This window comes from Phytophthora sojae (assembly GCF_000149755.1).
Source record: "Phytophthora sojae unplaced genomic scaffold PHYSOscaffold_3, whole genome shotgun sequence".
Lineage (NCBI taxonomy): Eukaryota > Oomycota > Peronosporomycetes > Peronosporales > Peronosporaceae > Phytophthora > Phytophthora sojae.
Genome location: NW_009258117.1, coordinates 5,160,004 through 5,175,197, shown reverse-complemented (window position 1 = coordinate 5,175,197; position 15,194 = coordinate 5,160,004). Strand labels below are relative to the sequence as shown.

Here is a 15,194-nt window from a genome sequence, read left to right as displayed (position 1 = left end):
AATCGAAAAATCCACCCTTCCTTGCAAAAATATGGGGATTTTCACAACCCTGAGCTGCATGTGCTTCCGACCTGGGTACCTGAAGAAGTACCGTAGCTCGCTATACATGTACCTCAAGAATGGTACAGCCGTCGCCGCAGATTGGTGGTCCTGACGCGACTTTGTCCTTGGCAGCCTGTTATTGTACCCATCGGCCAGCTCCGTCGTCAATCGTTGTGGACTGGAGACGCAAAGCTGTGGATTATCCCTCAAAAAGCTGTGGATTTTTCATATTTCCTCGTGACGAATGTAAAACGCAGGTTCACACAAGACACTACTGTACGTAGCATCGCGATATTCTTGACGATGCCAACCTTTTAGAGTTGCGATTAGCCGAACTGCATATACTGCATGTACCACGAGCGGGTCGAGTTTACCCGGATCTTCGTACTCGTAATAGTATTGGTTGGGCGCAAAGAGCTGGTGAACTTGTGCTTCAGCTCCATAATGTATTGCAGCAGTGCGTTGGGTGCAGCAGCCTTGGCGTTGTTTTCCGCTGACACGCGTCGGTGAGTACGACCACCTCGTGAAGGACCTATGGCTGAGCTCATGGTGGAGCCCCATAGCGCGCCCAAACTTGTGAACGCATTGCCTGGACACTGCTTCTGATCCGGCAGATGCGCCTTGATATTAATTTTTGTATCAAGCACAGAATATATCGCTAGCGAGTGCGCACACTGCTTTGTTTTGTTCCACTACTAATACTGTTCTACAAAAGTAGAAGTAGTATCTTACGCAAAAAACTCTTTGTAGAATAAAACAAGCATAGCATAGCGAGAAACATTCAGGCACCTCACGGAAATGTCCACTTTTGGGAAGTTGATACTAGTAGTATTCTTCAACCTTCTACTACTGCATGTATGCAGAAATACAGACATACATAATAGCGTCGACCGGGCAATGCATGGGCTGCTGCGTTCCAAGGATACATGTAGAGCTACATGTACTCTACATGTATCCTTGGTCAAATCGATGTCGTGGTGGCAATACGTTGTCGCAACATGTGTGCGAAGAAGCGATAAACGGTTAGTATGCCCTACTAATATGAATTATATGATATGATACATGCCAAAACACATAATACGCAAACGTATTGCCAACGAATCAACGGCAGCAATTTGCCCAAGGATACATGTAGAGTTATTGGGTAGCGCGTACGCATTGCTCCACACTAGGCTAACTTCTAGCCAAGCATAAAAGGCGCGTGCTGATATAGCTCTTTCGAAGAATTGAATTGTAGCGCCGCTGCTGTCGGCGTGTTATCGTCAGTTTCAGTCCCAGTTCACACAATATTCTGCGTTCATTCTGGGAGTCATTACGGCAACTCTGCTACAACTCGACGATTTCTCGTTGGGAGCAACACAGGTGTTGCTGGTAATTTATCGCAACTTATCTTACGTGAAAATTGTCAATAGCTGAAAATATGATTTTTGTGATATCTTTATTTCCGTTTAGGTACGACGTGCCGTAGCCTCCCATTTTGTTTTACGTCAACGGGGAGAACGCGAAGCAGCAGCAGTACCATCGCGTCGGGGATGGCGACGTACGGAGCGCAAGGGGAGGCGTCTGAAGAACAAGGTGCGACACAGAAGCTTACGCGCATCCATGTCAGTTGCTAACAAGTTGTGCTGTAGGGCGCCGCGCACACGGAGAGCAAGGGGGGCCGGAGAACAAGGTGCGACACAAAAACTTACGTCTACCCATATCATTTGCTAACAAGTTTTGTTGCAGGGCGTCGCACTAGCTTACGGCCACGTAAGACCGTTGACTACGTCCAAGCGGCCCACGGCTACACGAAAGACGACGAGGGCGACGAAGACTATGTCGAGGAGGAGGTGATTCCGGACGAAGAGGAAGAGATCAGCGTGGAGGAAGTGGAGAAGGACGAGGAGGAGGCGAAGGACACGGAGGTGGACGACGACGAGGAGGGTACGGAGAACTCGGAGGTGGGTGGCGACGAGGAGGTTACGGAGAACTCGGAGGAGGACGACGACGAGGAGGCGAAGAACTTGGAGGAGGAGGACGCCGAGGAGGCGAAGAATTCGGAGGAGGAGGAGGACGAGCACGCGAACGAAGTGGTGGCAAAGGACACGGAGGAGGAGAGCGTGGAGGACGAGGAGGAGGTGAAGGACGTGGAGGACGACGAGGAGGCGAAAGGCGAAGAGATGGCGGGCAACAGCGCCATGTCCGCCGTCGAATATGCGGTCGGTCCGAACGAGAAACAAGTGGACGATGATGACTTGTTCGGTGATGGCGATGACGACACCACCGCCACGCACGTGAAGGCCAAGTCGGACGGTGGCGTGGCTGCTGCCGTCATCGACGATGATGACTTGTTCGGCAGTGAGGACGATGAAGAGACGGTGAACGACGTGGTGGACAAGGACTCGGTGGCAGAGGACAACGACAAAGGCGCTGGCAGCAAGCGGCAAGTGACGGGTATGTTGTACTATGTGTTGTTTGCAATGTTGAGCGTTATTGTTGTACTAATGTCTATTGGTGTATATTGAGATAGGTTTCGAAGAATCTATCCAGCAATTTGTACGCGCAGCCCGGGAAGAAGCCGAAGCTGAAGCCGCTGTCCAAGCGTCGAGTGCCCGCCGTGCGGCAGCCGCTGCTTCTTCCACGACGGCTAGGAAGAAAGCTACAGCACGAAAGCGCAAGCCGTCCCCGGGTCGAAGTGGAGTTGGTGCTTCACCTCCCAAACGTGCGAAAGGTGGGAGGAAGGAAAAGGCGCAGGCTGTTGTCACGTCAGCAAGTGACCAGCCGCTACCACGTCATCGTGAGCGCCGCCGCACTAAAACGTTGGAGGAGCGGGAGAAGATAGTCAAGGCGCACAACACAGTCGACAATTTGAAGCCACCTCTTGCCAAGAAGTCGTTCGCCAATTGGGGCGAGTTCGAGGCAGCGCTCGATGCCTATCAAGACGCGAACTTGGTGTTCTACCGCGTTCGGAGCTCGCAATCGAAAAGGAACCACGACGGTACGGGTTATGTTGCTGTTACAGTATGGTGCTTCTATTTATATTAATGTTGCTTCTTGTGTTGTTAACTGTGCTGTTAAGTCTACCCGGGGTCCAAAAGCTCCCCGATCACTTCACCCACAAGTTCAAGACGATGTGGTGCACCCACGGCGCTAAACAATCTTCGCGAGGTGAAGGCCTTCGGGAGAGTGGCCAGCGGTACACAGGCTGCGAGGCAAGCTTCACTGTGCGCTCTGTCAAGTATGTTGAGGACGGTGTGGCAAAGTGGAAGGTGTGCACCGACCCAGAGACGAAGGTATTGTTCGTATCTATATTTTTTCGAGGGCTTAGATGCTAACGTGTACAACTATGCGCCTTGTAGATCTACATGCACAACCACAGGACCACCAAGACCATCTACGAGTCCTACAAGCGCGGCCCTGCCGCTACCAGCAGCCGCTCGCAAGGACCTCGGTCTCATGGCCGAGGTGCAAACCAGTACGCCGGCGATCAACCGGTACCTCTCGGACAAGCTTGGTGGGTGTTCCTGGTGAACGCTCTACTTCTGGAGTTTTTGATCTGTTGTTTTTTCTAGCTGTTTAATTTGAATGGGTATTAACGTCCTTGTATTTCGATTGATTAATATCTACAGGTATGATCATCACCCCCCAGCAAACGAGAAATATACTGCAACAAATACTAGGGTCTACGACTCTCGAACGGACCCGATTGCTGCTTGATACATTGTTCGTGTCGGTGATCATGACGTTCTGCTGGTGCAGGATCAGATGGACATCACCTGCGTCATTGCGATGCAAACTGTAGTGCAGAAGGCGTGCTTCAAGCAATGGGGCGATAGTTTAGTCATGGATTGGACGCACGGGACTAACAACTTAGGCTACCATCTTGGTTTGTATTATCTCCTATTATTTTCTATGTATAAACTAACTCGCATACTAATGAGATGTTATTGCTTGTCGATCATTTGCTGAACATACAGGAAGTCTTGTAGTGACGTCAGCAACTGGAAGAGGCATTCCTGTGGTTGACTTTCTCGCGCTCGACCAGAAGGACGGGGCCATGGAACGCATTTTGGAGTTCTTCAAGCGTCACAATCCGTCATGGGCCTCAATTGAGACGTTCTCGATTGATAAGGATTTCGTGGAGTGGCGAGTACTGGAGAAAGTGTTTCCTGACGCCAAGGTTCTTTTGTGCCAATTTCACGCCCTTACGTACTGGAGGAAGGTTTGCAGACGGCCGAAGTACAACCTGACGATGTCTCAACGCGAGCGGATGGAGCATGCATTCAAGAAAGCTCATCTACTGGTACGAGAGGATTGAATGTTCAATGTTACTTGCTATGTTTTACTCAATGTTGTTCTATGTTATTGTGTTGCTGACTGTGTTGCTCATTGGGTTGCTCTGTATGTCGTTTACCATCAGCAACACAGAGAGAAGTTTCAATTTAGAGCTGGAATCGTTTACGAAGGTCTGTGAGAAGAAATGCCCAGCCCTTCTGGAATATTTCACGGCAAACTGGAAAGAGTGCGACTCGATGTGGGCTAACTATATCCGGGGAAAGTACTTCTCTGCTGGCAACACTACAACCAACAGGATTTAATCAAATTGGGACCAAGTGAAGCTGCTTCTCGGCAAACGACCTCGTCTGGATGCGACTATTAGCGGTCTGTTAGCGCACCAGGGGACTATTGTTCGCCAAGTGCTCGCGACGATGAGGAAGCACGTGTCCACATCGCGACACCCAGGCGCAATTCTTGACTTCTTGACACGCGTTTCAGCGCGTCTTAGCGACTACCCGTTGTCTAAAGTGCGCTCTCAATGAGACCGCTTCATGGTGTATCTGGCGGACACTAAGTGCACGAAGCTGGACGCTGTGGGCGAGTGGGAACTCAGTACTCGGAGGAATACCTACGTATGCAACGTCTATGAGTGGACGTGCACATGCCTATTCTATTGTTGTCATCACCTGCCATACCAGCATTTGGTGTTCATCGCTGATCGTGTTCATCGGTTCGAGTATCTACCTGAGTCGACTGTCCCGCAGCGCTGGGATATGGTCGCAATGTCCGAGCTGGAGAAAGAGCTTCGAGATGGTATCGGAGCGCTACAAGCAGTTCAAGCGTCCATGAAAGAAGCTGGAGATGCCTGGGCGCATGACGGTCTGACCCAAAACGACGTCTTCCTGGATGAGTCCGAAGCAACACAAGGTGCAACAGAAGCAACACAAAGTGCAACACAGCCACCACCCCAACATGAACATGATGTAGAAGCCGCAGAGAAGATCGGGCGCCGCCGTCGAAAGCAACGTGGTGTTATTTACGTCAAGATGCGTCGACGAGAACGTGCCAACGTTGTGGTTCTCTCATGAGAAGAGAAATATTGGTACGCTAAAGCTGCGTTCCAGCCTGTGATGGAGCACCTAGCAGGATTGGCTACCCCAGCTTTCGTCGCAGCCTTGAAGTCCTGGAAGGACATTGTTCGAAGCGGGTTGGAGACCGTTGAGGCAGATTCTACTACCAGTCCTGACGAAAGCGAGGAATCCGACGATCCAGACACGTCTGACACCGCATCCGACATCACGCCGGCTGATTTAATTGACAGCATGAACTTCATCCAGGAGTTGGAACAAGATAAAGCGGGGTCCGACAGCACGGCTGCAGCCTCTAAGCGAGAGGCTACAGCAGAAAACAATGAAGCAACATTGGCGGCAACATCGAGCAAGACTAGTGGGGCAATGCTAACTAAGTCGGCGTCAATGTCCAAGACTGCCCCTCCGCTTCTACCCAAAGCAACGTCGCCTTCTACGCCGAAGCTGTACTCAACCAAAGCGGTGTTATCCTCGAAGAAAAAGTGTTATCCTACCAAAGCTGCCGTACGTGTTAAAACGGCAGCAAAAGTTGCAAGTAAGGGAGGGATCCTGGAGGTGCTACGTATTCCCAAGAAACCTAAGGTGCGCCACACTACCCGAACCAAACTGAAGCAAACCAAGCTGGTAAAGGGGGCGAAACTTCAAAAGCTGGCTGCAATTGTCCTCCCAGACAAGAATGTGCCGTCGCTGTCGCGTGTTTTAGAGTGGGCAAACAACACTATTGACCGCAACCATGTCAGCGGAATCCTGGCAAACTACCCAACCATCATGGACGACGACTTCATGAACCCGCGCGTTGCTCACAGCAAGCGCGATCACGTCTACGATGACGACTACGACTACAACTTTGTGATTCCAAAGAATCTCGTCGTCAAGTTGGAAGCCGTGGTCAAAGCGGAGAAGATGAAGCGATCAAAGTCCAAGTACTTCAACCAAACCGCGGACCACAATCATCCGGAGGGCACTACCGAGGAGATCATCGCCTACTTCCCCGGAGGAACCCCGCAGTTCACCAGGTTGTAGTCACCAAGTTGCTCAGTATGTTGTATTATGCGGTGCTCACAATGTTGCTTGTTATGTTGTTATGTTGTTATGCTTTGTGTTGATGTTTGGTACTGCTCAGCGCCGCAGTGTACAGGATGAGCGAGTTTTACAACGTTGTCCGCAAGCTTGATGCGTGGAAGGAGGATGCGCATTGGCTACCGTCGACTAAATGGGACGCAATGACGGTCAATCCTGAGCTTTTCGACGTGGAAACGGACTCGGACGAGCTCACAGATGACACCACAGGGGCCAAGCACGTGGCCCTGGCAAACGAAGTGCTGGAGCAGCTTGAAGGAGCTTCTCTGAGCTCCACATTTCGATTGGCAAGCGGCGCAGGCACTGTAAAGCTGGACAGATTGGCTGGGATACTTGCTCGCAAGGAGATGCTGTCTGATACGATCATTGATTTCGCTGTCAGATGTATCTGTGACGCGCTCGGAGATTGCTACGCGTTGGATACGTATGCAGCTACGTTTTGCTGTCCTGACCCGCCCCAGACCCGCATTTCGAGCATGCATTTTGTTGTTTTGCCAGTTAATCTGAGCAACATACACTGGGGTGTCATCATTGTCAGTATCACGTACCAGGCTGAACCACCGTCAATCACACCCTACTTCTACGAGCCGCTGTGTGATCCGCAATATCGAGCGACTATCGAAGATACCTACGAAGAGACGGTAGCGCCATTTCTGCTGGGCTGGCACGAGAAGACAATGATTGGAGTGGATTATCCTGTTGTGGAGAATGGTGTGTGGCTGGATGCGCCTAGACAGCCCGATGGAACGTCGTGCGGTGTTATGGTGATAGCCCAGGTGTATTGCATGCTGAAGGATAACTTCCGATTTACCGAGGCCACAGTTTCAGCCGATGACGTTGCCGTCATGCGACTACGTATTATGTGGATGATACTTATGCAACCTGAAGTGAGTACAATAGCGAACCAAGTAGCCAAGACCGTAGATGTAACCGACCTCGAGTTGATGGCAATCGTAAAGACTTGAATATAGCTCAATTGTGACCTCAAAGCCGTTGTATTTGTTATCGGCTTGATGTTTTCTTCGTGCTCACAACACGCGCGAAGTATTGGCCTAGTCTTGCTCGAGTAGAGCCTCGAAACACTGTTGCAGCATTACGCCGTACGACACCACGTAGCCGGTTTCACGCACAGACACCCCAAGCACCGTTGCGAGACGGAAAGCTTCCTCCTTGCCTTGCCTTGAGCCTAGACATCAACAGACCCTTGCAAATCTTCACCCCGTGAGCTCGCGATAGACGCGTGCCTGCGTCGGTCGTGGGCGGTAGCGGTGAGGCCGGCAGAGCATCACTGTTAAGGTCGCCTGATTCCATCTTCTTTCACGCTTAGTGTGCACCAACATCCGTTTGATTCTAGATGTCTACTGTGATATTCTGGAGTGCGCTCGGTAACTTTTGCAGTTTCCGTAATTAATCGCCGATAGATTACCGCAAACCCAGTTTTACATAGCAAGCACCATACCATACAACCTCTACGTTGCTTGGTGTGGTGTTTGCTAAGTGGAAAAACCCTTGCTATGGTGCCGTAAGAGCTGTCGTCTTGTCGTAATCATGTTGCCGTAACGCCGTTCCAATATTCTATAGTAGAAGACTTAACTAGTTGGCTATGTACTGCGCAATTCAGTTATAATTTATAGCGTGTATACCAATAGCAAGCAAAAAGTCGAAATTAGAAGAGAGGAGCGCTATATCTGCACGCCGTCGATATATTTTCTAACTGCGCAACTGTGAGATAAAAAGACTACAGCATTCCATGATAAGATGCCGCTCCGAATATAATCAGTTTCTAGAATCTTTCCTTTGAACAGTGCAGCTTCGAATTACGAGCTCAACAGCGAAACAAGGCTAAAAGAAGAAAGCTGAGAGCTTATTTTGATGGTTCAGCCCGCTGAGGTACTTAAGTACAAATATAGATAAGGCCTTGTATGATTCTTTGAATGCTCTCATTTCAAAAATGGCGCGCAGATGCCATCTCTGCAGGAAGGTGTTCTCCAGCATCAGCAGCCTTCGCCGACACCTCGAGCACCGCGTCTGCCAGAAGCCTCGCCGTGCATCGTTGGCGAAGGAGCAAATCAACGCCCAAGCGCGGGAGCGATATCACCAGCGAAAACACGGAGCATCTACGTCTATCCAGGTACAGGCTGCTGCCGCTGTTGTTGCTACTACTGCCGATGGCGTGTCAACCACCGTCCCTATCGAAATGGCTACAGTGGAATCTATGATCAGCGATACTGCCCTCGCTGCATCGCCTCCGGCGACTCCGCCGGCAGCAACCCTCGAGTGTGCTATATGCTGCGAAGATGTAGAGGACCCAATTTCGGGGACATCGTGCCAGCATTTTTTTTGTACAACTTGTCTGCTTGAAGTGTACCAGCGCCATGGGAGTCACGCTGTTTGTCCCATGTGTCGGGCTCTCCTCAACCTGTTCAGCGCCGACATCGAGGATTCTGTCAACGAGGCACCTGTTCCTACTCGTCCGGTAGCATCTTATCCTCTGCCAGCATCTTATCCGGTGCCTGATGTCGTTGACATCACCGCATCCTCGCCATCATCCCCGGAAAGTGCGCACGACTCAGACAGTGACTACATTGAATAAATATCTCTACAAAATTATAATTTATAAAATTTAAAAGGTTTATAAGATAATCTTATGTTTTCGTCAACCCAAAAATCTTATTCGAGTAGCACCGTGACTGGCTGTGCATACTTTATCTAAGTTAGCTTTAGGTGCATCCAAATGACTAATTTCGGTGATGGAACGTGCTTACTGAAGTTAAGTCGAATACTTGGTGTTAATCTTATGCCTTTTCAATGATCGATTGTTCATACATACTTCTAATGACTTTTTGTATACAAATGTCAAGCTAGTTCGATGATCCATGGTGCATACATTGTTTAAGTGTCTAAAACCCTTAAGAGTGATTAGATCTAATTAGAACACATATTAACGATTGCAAGCAAAATGCATGTATGTATTGAATGCAGAAAACTAGTAGTGAAGTTTCACTACTGTGGGCTCATGAGCTTAAAACTCCTGCGAGAGTTCTTGGGAGCCCATAACAGTCGACGTCTGAGAGCCCAGAATCGCGCTAAGACCAGAGCATGGGCTTGATCCGGGCGAGGAGCTTGTCGTCGCACTGAAAGAGTTGCGGGCTCCGGTTGTGCTGGCCTGGGGTCGTGTGCGCGCGCGCATGCTTGAGTGGTAGCTTGAGCTTGAGTTGGAAGCCGTGGACTCGACGGACAAACGGGCACTGGCTCGCTTGGCTTCCGCAACGACGCGATCGCGCTCGCGCTTTTTGCGCTGAGCCTCAGACATCGAGACGTAACGCGCCAAAATTTGCGAGTACCGATCCTGGTCATCGGCCCGTAGAGGATGCAGCTTGGCGTGAAAGTTGGTAAGTGCCACGCGATGTTCACGATCCTGTCGAACTTTGCCTCACTCCACGTGAACGTAGTGCTCACCACGCGCCAGAGTGTTGTCATGCGGCCAAAGTAGTTCTCCACCAAAACACGATCCGATGAAACGCGCCGGTTACGACTCTCCTCGTCGTACGTCAGAGGTCCGCCACGAGGACGACGCTTCGGTATGATGGCGCGCACAGACTTTTCGAGCCCTTGATAACCCCTGTCGGCCAGAACACCCCATATGTTGCCAAACGACGTCGAGCCTTCTCCGTAGTCGTTTCGCTCAGCCTCAGCAGTCGTCTTGTGCAGCAGCCGCTTGTGCACTTCCAGATTCTTCATACAGATGGTTATGTCGGACACAGATCCAGGGTAGTGCTTCGACACATGCACCGCCAAGCCTGGTGGTACCACCGCACACTCGATCTTGAAGCCATACAACTTGTGTTTTCCTGAGAAGTAGTGTTTCTGCTCAGTGAAGCGGCCGGATGGTCGATACGCGGGTTGGAACTTGACGTCCAGTGCGTAGAGCGCGTAGGGATAGTTGGTGAACGGCTGGTTGCAGCGCTCTTGGCTTGTCATCGTGACGTTCGTAACGTTGCGCTCCATCAGCACTTCTTCCACCTAAGACCATACCTACATGCACAGACAGTGAGTCAAATATCATGCGCTCATTCTTGTCTGCACTATGACGTGTTCTTACCTTGTTGGCCATCTTCTCGAACGTTGGCGGCAGCATCCGGAAGTCCGTCGCGTGTTTGAGCCAGCTGTCGTGATGCTTGAGGACTGTCAGGGACATGAAAAACGCGTCCTTAGCGCTGACCTTGTGCCGTCTGCCACGACCAAGATTTCAGGCTGGTAGAAGCTTCTCCTCCACCTGCTCCCATAGCAGCGAGAACTCGTCTTCGGTGAAGTTCGTCATGGACTTGAGAGCGTTGGGGCCCAGGTCGTGGACGAAAGACAGCATGACAGGAGCGTCGTCTTCGTCAGTCGGTTCTTGTTCTTGGTGGTCCAGATACTCGCTGAATTCATGGTGGGAGAGCGCAAGGGAGTTGGTATGCTCTTCCTCCCGCGCTAACAGCCGCGCTAAGGTGTCGGTGACCGACGGCTGTTGGCTTGTCATGCCGTTCTGAAAATGACGACGTCTTTCCGTACGGTCAGTGACTTCGGCGCCAGATGAACGGATGGTGCTCAGAAGACTAGGCGGATTGGATGGATAAGAGCTGCCGGGAAGCCTTGATTGCACAGATCGTCATGGCACCTCTTACCACCACCTACTCCACTTACGCAGTTACAGCTGTAAGCCCAAAAGTAGTTGTATCGCACATTGATTAGTTCGATCATGAATACAATGTTTTACCATCTCTTGTTCAGTTTCAGACCATTTTCGAATTCCTAGCTGTTTTTGGTTGTGGCACAGTCAGTAATATGTTACGAGGAAAAATCAATTTTAGGGGACAAAATCAAATTTAAGAGTATTTTTTCAGTGTATCCATATATTGTAAATCGGCGGGTTTATTGGCGGCAAAGTCACATACTTCGCTGTAGATACGCAATTGCCTGGCACGTCTAGTAGAGAGGTTTCGCAAAGCAACTTGTGGGAGTTAGCGACAATACATTCCCTACCCCTCTATAGAGACGTGTGTCTACAAGTTGTTCTCGACTCGTCTAGAACGTCTAGAACGCCCTGTACACGTTGGTACTTGAGGAGATACGGGTAAGCATTTTACAATCTCCCAGCAATCTTTACTATGGAGAAGCCAAGCCAAACGCACAACAACCCCGTGGAGGAGGACCCACCGACGAAGCGTCGTAAAACGATGGTCCGCTTTACGGATGAGCGTGACTTCCAACTGATCCAGGAAGCTCAAGCGATAAATCCGTATGGGGAAGACTACGGGAAGAAGACCCAGGCTTGGGCTGATGTAGCTGCAGCTTTGGAAGTGGACGTCGACGGTCGCCGTTGCCGCGAGCGCTGCAACCAGCTCGTAGATGCGTATGAGGCAAAGCAGAAGGCGAGTGAGAAACGAAGCGGGCCGTGTGAAGAGTACACGCCGAAGGACGAATGTCTGGCGGAGCTGCTGGAGATGCGCGAGATAGAGGCGCTGCTGAAGAACGACAAGAAGCAGCAGAAGGACCAGCAGCAGCAGGAGGACGAGCAAGCTAGCGCTATGCGCGACGCAGCCTTAGAAGGGATGAGCCGAGGAGGAGGAAAAGGTGGATCGCAGCAGCAGCAACTGGTTGCTTATCTCGAACGCCGCGACCAAGTCGCTCAAGCACTGGAAGGGAGGAAGGTCGCCAACGAGGAGAAGCGGCTTGTGTTGGAGGAGCGACGCCTGGAACTGCAAGAGCTGCGAATGGAACTTGAGCGAGACGAGCGACTTGCGTTTATTGAAATGTTAAAGACTGTCGTCAGCAAGACTAGTTCGTAGTAGTTAGACTAAGATACTCCTCGAGGCTTGGCGGCTTAATGGAAAAGAATTTGCTGATCTGGTTGGGGTTGGAACAGTTGCGGAAGTTTGTCAGGAGTACACCGACCAAGTAGTGTTTCCCCACAGGTGATAGATATAGTCTTTGACTCAGTCTCAGATCAAGAAACGGCCATAAGCGAATGATCCCTCCGAACCCCCACTCCACTGCCACGCGAACTTCACTCATAGCCGCATTGAATGCCTTTTGCGTATCACTCAGATTGGAGCCCTTGAAACCGACGTGCAGCGTTGGTTTGAGTGGGTAGGCAGAATCCCCATAGATGCAATACGGAAGTTCCCCGTCGTGATGTAAGACACACGGAAGGCGCTCCAGCAGTCCACTCTGCCTTAAAAGCTAAGAGTCGTGACGACGTCCAACCGTAGGACGTAAAAGTCGATGAATAGTTCGTCCGGCGCCATTACTCCTAGGTATTTTAGCGCGTGTTTCCTCTTGTGTCCGTTGTAAACTTGTTTTTGGTTGCGCGTTGGGCGTGCAATAGCACGCACAGTGCCATCGATAAAACCAATGCATCTCAGCTCCGGTGCTCCACGTTGTGCCACAGCAGCAGCGTACTCCTCCAATCGCGACGATGTAAGTAGCCCACATTCAATGGTGAGTAGGCATTTGTACGTGTCGTACACCAACCCCAGCATGAAGTTAAATATCATGCAGACAATAGGGGTGGACCGCCCGAAAAAGCTGCTTAAGTCTCCATAACGTCCCGGGTATGCCATGCGGCGCAAGAGAATGCAGAGGCCCTCGAAACCGGAGAAGACAGCTCGATTTGGGAGTTTATAGCTGCTGTCTAGGCGGAGCGCTTCAAAGAGTCGAAATAGGTCTCGCTTCCAGAAGCGAAAGTAGAACCGTGTTTCGTAGTCGTTGAGCGCGTTGATGTTAAAGCGTTCGCCGTAGGAAATGGACCGGGGGACGTTGCTTGTGGACGACGTTCGAGCAGAGAGGAGACAAACCGCTTCTTCCTCTGAGAGCATGCCGAGCACGAGAAGGTCTTGTACGTAAGTAGAGTTCATCTTTGAAAATGCTACAGACGTACAAGTCTAAGTTGCGAAAGCTCGTTCTAGAACTTGGTCGAATAAATCTATGGCCGCTCTCTGTCAAATCTTTCGAACAGCTCTAACTTCCACAAGTTTAACTTGCGAAACCTCTCTAGTGTCCGGCTTGGTTGGAGCCGGACAACCCTTTTCCTGTTCGTCGCTTCTCCATATGCAGTGCACCAACGGCGTTGAATCGACAAGATCTAACATGAGATCTGACTTGGTAAAACTTCCAGCTTTGAAAGTACAGGATTTCTGAAATGTCATCCCGGATGTTCGCCAAGAATGCGTCTCGCAGCCCGAAGTACAGGCAACATCACTGCTGAGCTGACCCCATGAAGAGCAGCATGGAATGGGACGCGTCAACTGTCCTCCATCGACCGTCCTTAATCTCTTCTCCCCAGGTCGAAAGCATACCAGTAGCATGGGTACAATCCTACTAGTAGGCGCGTAAAGATTAGTTTTAATATGAAAGTTTGTATAGTGCGACATATGTCCATCATAGACAGTACAAAGTGCAGCGGAGACGTGGGGGTGTATCGATCTAAGGCACTTGCGCCGTGTAGACTTGGATGATAGCTTCTAACTGCGAGTAGCGGCGAACTCAGCAAAACTAAAGCGCTAGAGGTTTAGAAGTGTAGTCAGGCAGTTATAATGCATGAGATGTACGCTCGATTCGTATTCCGAGCTCCTGCGGAGGCTGACAGGAGCATGAATAGACGGTTCAAAAAGTAAAACTGGGTAGCCCAGACAAATACTTTGAGGTATTGCCACCGGCATCATTGTTCTGCTTGAAATATTTCGTATCCTTCTTGTACGTCATTTCCTCTCTCTAACTAGCTAAACATGCTGGCTAGATTCTTCTGTGCACATTAGTTACTGGCGAGCAAAGTAAGCCTACCAAAAGCTGTAATTTCAAGCCAAATGAAGAGGTTTCTCGACAATTGGGCTATTCGCGGCTACTAAAGTGCACCCCTGCCTTATTACTCGCTATTCGTTGCCATCCCGGGCATTAATGACGCGTTTTCAGGACCTAAAAGGCAAAATTTCTCAAATCGTGGTGTGCCTAGATTTGTCGAAAGCCCAATTTTCTACTTGGGGTTTTACCATCTTACCTTGGTCAAATTCGATGCGGAAATAAATGCCAAACTCGCTGTTATCTCCTCTTTCGTATGAATGTCGGTAGGACCTTTGAACAGCGTTCACTCGAGCAACATTTAGTTTTAAAGTTGAGGCTACCGGTAGGCGCGCCATCCTACTTATCCTACCGATGGGGAGTAATGATTAAGCACTGAGCGGCTTCACGCCACCCACTTTGAAACTTATCTCCCAGGCCTCAAGTCCCAGCCCCCAGCAAGCATCAGCATGCGTCTTTCTCACGTCTTGGTGGCGCTCGCAGCCTCCTTCCTGCTCACTAGCGAGGCTTTCTCGACGGCCACGGACTCCGATGGAGCCAGGTCTCCAAGGTGACTTCGGATGGTGGCCCAAGCCAGCGGCTTCTGAGGACCCACGGCAAGTTCGCCGAAGAGGATGATGGTGATGATGACTCCCTCGACAGTGAAGACTCGCTCGACAACGAAGAAAGGGGTCTCTCTTCGGCTCAGATGGAGAAACTCAAAAAGTTGGCTGGTAGGCTGGGCATCGATTGGAATAAAGCTCAGTCGAACGCAATGTACCTGCAAACGCATGCGAACTACAATACCTACCAATAGAAGCTGAACAAGTACATCTCGCAAAACAAGCAGCACGGATCTCCGCGGATCACATACGAGTAACCACTAGGTTTCTCTTCATGGCAAGC

The 15,194-nt window shown here is 50.4% G+C and overlaps 8 protein-coding genes across 8 annotated transcripts; 6 read left to right on the top strand and 2 right to left on the bottom strand.

The window, feature by feature from the left end:
- Positions 1–1,574: 1,574 nt before the first annotated feature.
- Positions 1,575–3,604, top strand: PHYSODRAFT_259672 (hypothetical protein; the record flags this gene model as incomplete). The annotated part of the gene is made up of 6 exons (XM_009525345.1): positions 1,575–1,646; positions 1,771–1,794; positions 1,848–2,478; positions 2,555–3,022; positions 3,404–3,538; positions 3,597–3,604. The coding sequence occupies 6 exons, from the start codon at positions 1,575–1,577 to the stop codon at positions 3,602–3,604; spliced, it is 1,338 nt and encodes a 445-aa protein (XP_009523640.1).
- Positions 3,605–3,762: 158 nt separating this feature from the next.
- On the top strand, positions 3,763–4,117 carry PHYSODRAFT_373568 (hypothetical protein; the record flags this gene model as incomplete). Its single annotated transcript, XM_009525344.1, has 2 exons — positions 3,763–3,910; positions 3,966–4,117. Coding segments are annotated over 2 exons (300 nt in total), but the record flags the coding sequence as incomplete, so codon positions are not given.
- A 772-nt stretch (positions 4,118–4,889) lies between these two features.
- On the top strand, positions 4,890–5,072 carry PHYSODRAFT_380851 (hypothetical protein; the record flags this gene model as incomplete). Its single annotated transcript, XM_009525343.1, has 1 exon — positions 4,890–5,072. A coding segment is annotated over one exon (183 nt), but the record flags the coding sequence as incomplete, so codon positions are not given.
- A 639-nt stretch (positions 5,073–5,711) lies between these two features.
- Positions 5,712–6,407, top strand: PHYSODRAFT_377759 (hypothetical protein; the record flags this gene model as incomplete). Its single annotated transcript, XM_009525342.1, has 1 exon — positions 5,712–6,407. A coding segment is annotated over one exon (696 nt), but the record flags the coding sequence as incomplete, so codon positions are not given.
- Positions 6,408–6,529: 122 nt separating this feature from the next.
- Positions 6,530–7,435, top strand: PHYSODRAFT_488007 (hypothetical protein; the record flags this gene model as incomplete). Its single annotated transcript, XM_009525341.1, has 1 exon — positions 6,530–7,435. The coding sequence occupies one exon, from the start codon at positions 6,530–6,532 to the stop codon at positions 7,433–7,435; it is 906 nt and encodes a 301-aa protein (XP_009523636.1).
- A 2,057-nt stretch (positions 7,436–9,492) lies between these two features.
- Positions 9,493–10,992, bottom strand: PHYSODRAFT_328972 (hypothetical protein; the record flags this gene model as incomplete). The annotated part of the gene is made up of 4 exons (XM_009525340.1): positions 9,493–9,819; positions 9,885–10,493; positions 10,573–10,692; positions 10,747–10,992. 4 exons carry the CDS (start codon positions 10,990–10,992, stop codon positions 9,493–9,495), a joined length of 1,302 nt encoding a protein of 433 aa, XP_009523635.1.
- A 661-nt stretch (positions 10,993–11,653) lies between these two features.
- Positions 11,654–12,067, top strand: PHYSODRAFT_376280 (hypothetical protein; the record flags this gene model as incomplete). The annotated part of the gene is made up of 1 exon (XM_009525339.1): positions 11,654–12,067. A coding segment is annotated over one exon (414 nt), but the record flags the coding sequence as incomplete, so codon positions are not given.
- Positions 12,068–12,688: 621 nt separating this feature from the next.
- PHYSODRAFT_488127 (hypothetical protein) lies at positions 12,689–13,330 on the bottom strand (the record flags this gene model as incomplete). Its single annotated transcript, XM_009525338.1, has 1 exon — positions 12,689–13,330. One exon carries the CDS (start codon positions 13,328–13,330, stop codon positions 12,689–12,691), a length of 642 nt encoding a protein of 213 aa, XP_009523633.1.
- Positions 13,331–15,194: the final 1,864 nt, after the last annotated feature.